The 8,479-nt window shown below is 33.8% G+C and overlaps 1 protein-coding gene across 2 annotated transcripts; it reads right to left on the bottom strand.

Moving 5' to 3' along the window:
- Positions 1 to 2,359: 2,359 nt before the first annotated feature.
- Positions 2,360 to 5,213, bottom strand: LOC149264172 (transcription factor MYB1-like). Of its 2 annotated transcripts, XM_089389179.1 has the most exons (3): positions 4,757 to 5,213; positions 3,845 to 3,974; positions 3,553 to 3,727 (listed from the first exon to the last, which is right to left on the bottom strand). In XM_089389179.1, exons 1-3 carry the CDS (start codon positions 5,004 to 5,006, stop codon positions 3,604 to 3,606), a joined length of 504 nt encoding a protein of 167 aa, XP_089245305.1. In that variant the 5' UTR covers positions 5,007 to 5,213; the 3' UTR covers positions 3,553 to 3,603. The 2 variants fall into 2 exon arrangements, with proteins under 2 accessions (XP_089245301.1, XP_089245305.1); XM_089389175.1 differs by having other exon boundaries at positions 2,360 to 3,974; positions 4,757 to 5,196.
- Between the last annotated feature and the right edge of the window lie 3,266 nt (positions 5,214 to 8,479).

Raw genomic sequence — 8,479 nt, 5'->3', positions numbered from 1 at the left:
GGAATTGTTGAATTTTTATAGAAGAACTAAGGTGATTAGTAACAAATAAAATAACCTTATTAATTTTTCTAGAAGAGTTAAAGTGATTAGTAACAAATAAAATAACCTTACTAATCACCAAACTAATCTAGCTTCATTCCTATGGGTCCATCTCATTCCCAAATATTCCAAAACATTTCTAAAAATGGAAATTCGAATTAAATTCAACTGGAATGATTATTTCTTTACATTTAAATACACTACTCCCGAATTCATAAATATGGCATGTCAGAAAGAGATAAAATTAATATTATATAAACATGTACATGGACTCAATTTTTTTAATATGATAAAAATTAAAAAATTAAAATATAACTAAAATCAATCATGTTATAATTTCATTTTAAATTAAAAATTATATAAATTTTAGTCTAAATTGATGATACCCTAATTTTAACGCTAATTATGATTTATCAGCAAAGAGGGTTATAGGTTTTGTACTTACCTGGAAAAATTCGATGAATGCCTCTGACCACTGCACATACAAGTAAACACGTACGAATAAGGCATCTTGGAATACTTATTGCCTATTCAATGCTCTCTCCACTGTAAAAATAAAACACTAATTGCATGTCACAATCGCTTTTATTATGATTTTCATAGGAGCGTTCAATAGACAACCCGAAAACTGTCGGGAAATGAGAATGTGAAGTGAATTTTCCTGAGAAAAAGAATTGAAGTATAAACGGGAGTTAACAAACATTTGTAAAGAGTTTCTAGGCTACCTCAATTATTCTCTGCATCGGAATCAATCATAAAAAGCTTCCATTATTATCGTGGAAATTCTCAGCCAGAATTTGAGCATGAGCGGAAGCCACCAAATACTTAAAGAGGTTTTCTCAGCTACCTCTACTCTGCATTACAAATCAATCACGAAAACCTTCAATATGATTACATGTTAAAATTTTTAACAAATCAAACCAGAATGAAAAGTATCCAGCCAAAAAGAACAGATCTGATGTTGCTTGAAAAATGGCCATTGATTTGAGGTTCAAAGGCCAGACAAAGTGTAAAGCCCGCGTGTTGAACACTTTCCACGATAATGAGCTCTATCACTGTTTATCTGAGTCATCTCACAGAATATGTAGTGAGCAGAGCGGGACTACTCCACTTCAAACCCTTTGGTTCGGTTCTGGGAATGGTTTGTTGGTCACCTGCCAGGCCACTCTAAACCGATCAAGATAGTGGTCACGAGAAACGAAAATCTCACAAAAATGAATAAGAAGAAGATTAGGAATACTTGAGAATGACGATAAGAATGGGATTGATTGATATCGATCAATCCAATTGGAAATTCAAGCAGATTTGATTAAAAAACAAAAATGCTAGAGACCAAAAAGGCTTAAAAATGAAGATCCCAGAGACCAAGACCAGGGAAAATGATATGCAATCCATGTTAATGAGAAAGGGCATGTCAATGCGCCCTGTAATGCTTGGAGGTGGAGTAAACACTGCTCATAACCTAGGATTCGAGGTTAACCGTAAACGTCGAGGATCCTAGATCTGATGACCTCAAGCTTTCTAATAATGGTTGCCAGCTTGACTTCAAGATTCTCAATTTTGGTTCCGAGCTTCCAAAATGCTTCAAGAAGAAGCGTGGATTCTTCATGACGACGAGGCTAAAAATGCCTCAGTACAAGTGCAAAAACGCAACAACCTTTTCATTTCTATTATGGAAGCAATTTCATTCCTATTAGGGAAAGCAAGACACTTAAGCAATATGGCTAATAGAAAATAAAAAAATGTTAAACCGCCGGCCTAATTAACGATAAGCTAGTACTTGCCAAAAGCCAATATCTTGCCATGTCAAGAAGGCAATTTAACTGATATTTGGAAAAAGCATTAAAAATATCTTGCCATGTCAAGAAAGCAACTCAACTGATATTTGGAAAAAGCAGTCACACTTCAAATCAATGGTTGAAAGTGTCTCACTGGATCCAATGGAGGAGGATGAAAGTGTTGACAATTGTTGATGCATAGGAAAGGCCTATCAACCTAAATATAATACAAAATATAAAATTAATAATTCTAATTTTAATTAGTTATAATTAGTAATAAAACCAATTTAAATCAATTTTAATTTCAAATTTACTTAATACTACTAAAGATTCAATCTTATCTAAATAAATCTAAACTACTTGAATTAAAATAAACCTAGGCTGATGAATCATACTCCACACTCAACATCCTATATCTCTTAAATTATTTTGGATTCATCAACGGCCATTCCACATTTATATTTTACCAACCGTACAGTTTTTAGCCATTACGAATAATCTTAATGCTAATGAGGGGTCAAAAGCTTATTCATTCAAATTTGACTTTGAGGGTACTGGAAATCCCATCGGTAGCCATCTCTACAGTGTAGAACAATGTATATACTACAAGATACAATGTATGCAACCTCAATCAAATTGGTAGCATCTATAAAGTGTAGAACAATGTATATACTACAAGATACCACGCATGCAAACTGAACCAACATAGTTGAAGTTTTTAGCCATTACGAATAATCTTAACGCTAATGATGGGTCAAAAGCTTATTCATTCAAATTTGACTTTGAGGGTACTGGAAATCCCATCGGTAGCCATCTCTACAGTGTAGAACAATGTATATACTACAAGATACAATGTATGCAACCTCAATCAAATTGGTAGGCATCATACTACAAGATACCACGCATGCAAACTGAACCAACATAGTTGAAGTTGAAGTTCTAATGATTACATTTATTAAAGAACTATGGTCCATCACATCCCCTGTGGGATGTGTCCATGGTTTTCCAGACTAACTTTTACAGTATACTGTTCTTACAATTTCTTTACGGGATTCCAACGGTAACAAGCTTGGCGACGGCCCACTTGATTTCTGTAAATAACCGACTTCATGAATCCAGATCATGCAAATAATCCAGTCCATGAATCCAATTCACCTGTAGTGTGTTGTCATAGAATCCTTCCATTCCTTCATGATCAGCGACTGTGAGACTGTTAACGTGTTGCATATAACTTTCGTCAGAACACATGATATCGTCAAACTCATTCAGCTCCATGGCCGCTCTCCTGTCCAACTCTTCTACACCAAAATCTGTTGAATAGTCTGAAGCAAAGAAGAGAGGAAGATTCCAGTGGGGAGAAGATAGCGCGTCCAAATCCAGTAAACTCTCAGCTAGAGTACCTGTATCTCCTGCTAAATTATCGGAATGTGGGGATTCCTCATCCACTAAACACGACATGGTACTCATAGAGTTTCTACCTTGTGCTTTGAGAACATTAACATCTGCCATCCCAAAGGCAATGCGCTCTGAATGATTGTCCATGATGGATTCACTCACAGGTAGGTCGCACCATGACGTGGAATTAGAATTCGCAACACTACACAATTTGTATGCTTCCTGTGAACTACGATTACTGCAACCATTGGAGCCGTCTGCTCTTGGCGTTCCAGACTGTGTCACCGCCGTTGTTATTCTGACCGGGGTTGTTTTGAACACATGATTTTGTAGGGTAGAAGGAGATTTTGATCTTTTTTTGAGATATTGCTCACTCGAATTGGTTTGAGAGTCATCCATAGACAATAACTTCTTGCTGAGATGAGTGTTCCAATAGTTCTTGATTTCGTTGCCTGTTCGTCCTGGCAGTCGTCCTGCTATCAGTGACCGTCAGTCGTCCTGCTATCAGTGACCACCTGTGGGCATGTATATATCATTTACATCACACTTCTTACTATATCAAGTTGAACCTGCAACATGGGGAATCAGTGGATTCTTATAAGTGAATAAATATTCAGTGATCTTCCGCGTACCTATTACCAAGAAGGCGATGCAGGCGAACTATAAGCTCGTCCTCATCAGGTGAAATGTTTCCGCGTCTAATGTCGGGACGAAGATGGTTCAGCCAGCGTAATCTGCAACTCTTTCCGGTCCGTTGAAGACCTGCCCATCGAAATCTTACGTTAATTAGTCATTTGACACAGACCTGAGATAGAAGTATAAACTATGAAGATCCGAATAATTTACAGTTTTACATAGAGCTGTTCATGAAATAAATAAGTTCGCTGTTTCTAATGAAAAGACAATGTATTCTATTCCGTTGAATTAATACATTTTCTAGATTTCAGTTGAATTACAAAATGTTGCAAAGCATTAAATTGCTTAGCATACAAACTCGAAACACCCTCTTTCCCTCCCCAAAAAAAGATTTAAGAGTCATGAAGTAAAAGAACCAATTAATCCCACAGTTTCTCTTTCTTTCTTCTTTTCTAAGTTCTAGCCAGCCATCTCCGAGTAGGGTTTATCACGAGTAGGGTTTATCAGGTCTAATTGGAGGTAAAAATAACGATGTCCAAGATTAGGATGTTGCAGCAACTCCTTATCGAGATCGGAGTGGTGAGATTCATGATTCTTAAAAGTGTTTTCAGAAATAATCTAAACTGATCACATACGTTGTGAAATAAATGAGCTTCAGTTTGTAAATTCTTTTATGATGTTTGAAATTAAATAAATTCAATACTGTAAAAATGTTATGTTTCGCTGAAATATCAAAATTGGTGTCTGAGATGTTTTGGTACTGCTTTGAATTTGAACATGTTATATGCTCTTCACCGTAGCCATTCAAGTTATACATTCTACTAAGTCCCATCAATTCTACTGAATCTCCAAAATATATATAAATAAAAACATATGTTTGTTATAAAGTGACGTTTTCTGAAATTCACCTAATTTTTTGGGGAGATTTGTCCATCTACCACTATCGCCATGAATCCGAATGTGTTCGGAGAGAAGCATATCCTCCTTTCTGCTCCAGGTCGCGCGGTTGGGCCTTTTTTTCGGGCAGCAAGGAGATCTATCCATGTTGATATATTGGTTCGCTCGTAATTCCAGAACTGACGATCTCCTCTGCTTGGAGCTCAGTAGACAGCCACTGCACTGCCTTCGCCGCTTCTCTTTGGTAAAAACGTTGAACATATATAGCAATAATTAAATTAGATTGTATCTGCTCAAAAAGATTGTCAAAGTAAATCTTTGGATAGTAACGACCACGTCAAAGAGTGGATATTCTTCCCTGATGTTCTCCATGGTAGAGACTAAAAAGCGGTTAGTCTGTCCGCGCCACCACTATTTTTCAAGTGTTTGACAATGCTTGCGCAGAGAAGAGCACTACTGATATAGAAACAATGAAAAGAAAAAGCCTGATACGGAACCACAATGTGAAGGAATAGACAGAGTATCAACGCTATCATGTCTTTTTTCAATACGTATATAATGCATGATAGTAATTTAATTGCAAGGTAATTGTTAAGTAAGATATCAAATTGGTATGGTGGTGGAGTATTATTTGAAATCATTTTGCTTTTGTTATGAGTTATTTCTACCAGAGTTAGGAAAATAGGTTAAATTAAAGATATTTGGTAAGAGTCGAAGTTTGTCTTTTTATAGTTTTTTTTGAATAAAGGTGAGGAGAATCTATATGGAAAGTTTGCTAACTTATTTTTTTTACATAACAGCTCTGTTTTCACTATTAATTTAATTTAGGAAAATAGATTAATGGTCTGAAATGTAAAGATATTGGTTGAGAGTTTAAATTTGTTTTCCTATTCATTACTAGTAAATAACTCTAATAGTTCAGTTTTTCTTAGATAAAAGTGAGAAAAATCTATATTGAAATATGGTTAATTTACATTTTTATTTTTATTATTAATTTAACAACTAAATTATGAAATTTTTAAAAAACCAATATCAAATTAATATATAATTTATTGTGTTTACGAAATAAAAATATCTTATTTTTTTTTATTACTAAAATATTTACTTAATCTAATTTATATTTACTTTATTTAATTTAAAAACTTCAAAAAAAAATATTTAAACACAATTTTAAATGTAATTTGAATTTATAATCTTAAAACTACACAATTTTAAATGTAATTTGAATTTATAATCTTAAAGCACAAAAAAAATTTAAGCACAATTTTAAATCTAATTTGAATTTATAATCTTAAAGCACATAATCTTAAATGGAGAATAAAAGGAAAATAATTGAACACCACTTTAAAAAGATGGCTGGCAGGGAAAGGAATTGTATATTGGTCTGGCATTGCTGTGGGGTCCCAACCTTTATTGAGGCATATATTCTGATATAGTTGTGGGGTCACAACCTATAATTTCTTACTTTAATCTTATGTCTGCACTTCAAATTTTCGAATAATTATAATTATTGCATGAATGACATAGCTAATTTTTAAAATTTCATGTAATGACACACCGTTGATAATTCATGAATTTTAATATGTTTAGAATTCTGTTGTCGCCCTACTTTTCCAACTTGGTTGTTTAGTAAATTTGACAATGGGGATAAAGACTGATATTTGATTGCGCGATTGAGATAAAGATCCTGTGGAATCTTGAAGTGGCCACCGAATGGTTGGTGGGTAAAGATAAGGATTTGAGGGGTTACAAAGCTTCCGCATTAATTATCATAAACCAAGGGCTCGATGTGAGGAGGAAAAAAACAAATTTACAGTCGCAATCTGTTCAGGACTACTTTAACAATGACTGATACAATGATGCACGTGAGACTGTGGATGATAGCCATATCACTTAACAAATTCAACGTTAGACAGCGAATGATAGATACGGAGACCATTGGGTCAAGCTACCACTACACAACTAACGTTCTGTCCGGTGAAAGATCCAAAGCGTTAGGAAAACCATCACAAAAGCCCTTCCCTCATGTTTCATGAAATTGAAATTAAGGTTCTTTTTTCAAGAATTTAAATATTTTCGTATAGCCCTTCCCTCATGTTTCATGAAATTGAAATTAAGGTTCTTTTTTCAAGAATTTAAATATTTTCGTATATATATTATTGTAGGTTATTATTTTGGTTTAAAATTTATATTTAATTTATTATTAAAATTAATGTGGTTGATATATTTCCATAAATATTTATCAATCATATTAATAACGATTATATATATAAATGATTTATAAAATATTTTTATATATTATATCGTAATTTAATTTTTTTTATATTTTATTGTAGTTCATTATTCATGTTTAAAAAATTATAGGTTCTTTCTTGTTTCAAATCAGAAATATCAAAGCAATAGACTCTCTGTTGTTTCTGCATAGGTATGAGGTCAGCTTACAATGATCTACCTTTCATATTAACTAAGATTGGTGAAGACATAACTCATTAAAGTAGGTATCTTAGCTTTCCATAGTGGATATAATGAAAAATGATGGAGTAGAAGATCCTATCTTCATGTTAGTAGTGGAAGCTTTTATGTAAATAGAAATATGATAATAGATAAATTCTAGTGGATCCTCCAACAACTCCAATTGACGATGGGAAACATTTGGAAAATAGTCCCTTTGGTGGTACAAACCATTCAAAGCATTACTTTATTGTAACAAGCATAGGGTTTAGAGATATGGTTAAGTTTTCTATATGGAAAATGTGAATATATCTCCTCCATGCTACTTAAGTCCCCTCTCCATTTAAGACACAATCTACTTAGGTGGATTTTGTTGATTTGATAGGAATTATACTCTACTTGAGTCGATAATGGGTTATGCACGAGATGGACACCTTTGTGTGAGGATAAAGATAAGGTTGTGTTGGAGTAAACCAATACATCCCATACCTTACCTCTGAATTTGATTATTAGGGACTCTAAGTGGCGTTCGGCTCTAAAATAGCTTAGTGACCTACATATGTACATCTAAGCATAATTGTATCTTTTGAATACCTCTTCAGTAGGAGCTACATACACACATCTTGGTAAGATTGAGAAAATTCCATAAGTTACCTTTAAAGTTGAGTATTAGGGACTCTAGGTGACACTTGGTTCCAGAATACCTTAGTGACCTAAACATGTACATATAAGCATAAATTTTCTTCTGAACATCTCTTTGATAGGCGTTTCTTACACTTATGTTGGTAAGACTGAGAAAAAAAATTGGTAGTGGAGGAGGAGAGAGTTTGGGTTAGTAAATCAATCATAATAAAATAACAGTAAAGGTATCCCTAACAAGCAATACAAAGGACACAACAAGGATATATAACCTTAAGACAACTGAATAAGTCACATATAAAAATGAGAGGTTGAACAAGGACATTGTAAAGCAAGGTGAGATCCACAAAAGGCACATGGTTTTAATGAATGCCATTCAAAAATGTTGTTCATGGTTGACTTGAAAGTCTAAATTTTCATTTTGTAGCAAACTCTAATTTTGAGTAAGATAAGGGACAATGGTTCATTGATGTTAAACCTAATGTTATAATAGATAGATCATAAAATACCCAACTAGAGGGACCACATGAGGCTAAGGAAGGCCACTATCTATTTTACTCATAGATTTTCACCTTTTATTGTGTTTTTATAAAGAAAAAGGCTATAATTTTTATTAACAAAGTATACATGCAAAAGCAACAAAC

This window comes from Pinus tabuliformis, chromosome 6, assembly GCF_031772625.1.
Source record: "Pinus tabuliformis cultivar Carrire ecotype Pingquan chromosome 6, CPIR1, whole genome shotgun sequence".
In the NCBI taxonomy this organism is placed as follows: Eukaryota; Viridiplantae; Streptophyta; class Pinopsida; order Pinales; family Pinaceae; genus Pinus; species Pinus tabuliformis.
The sequence above is the reverse complement of the archived record's forward strand: the minus strand, read 5'-3'. Positions and strand labels throughout refer to the sequence as shown.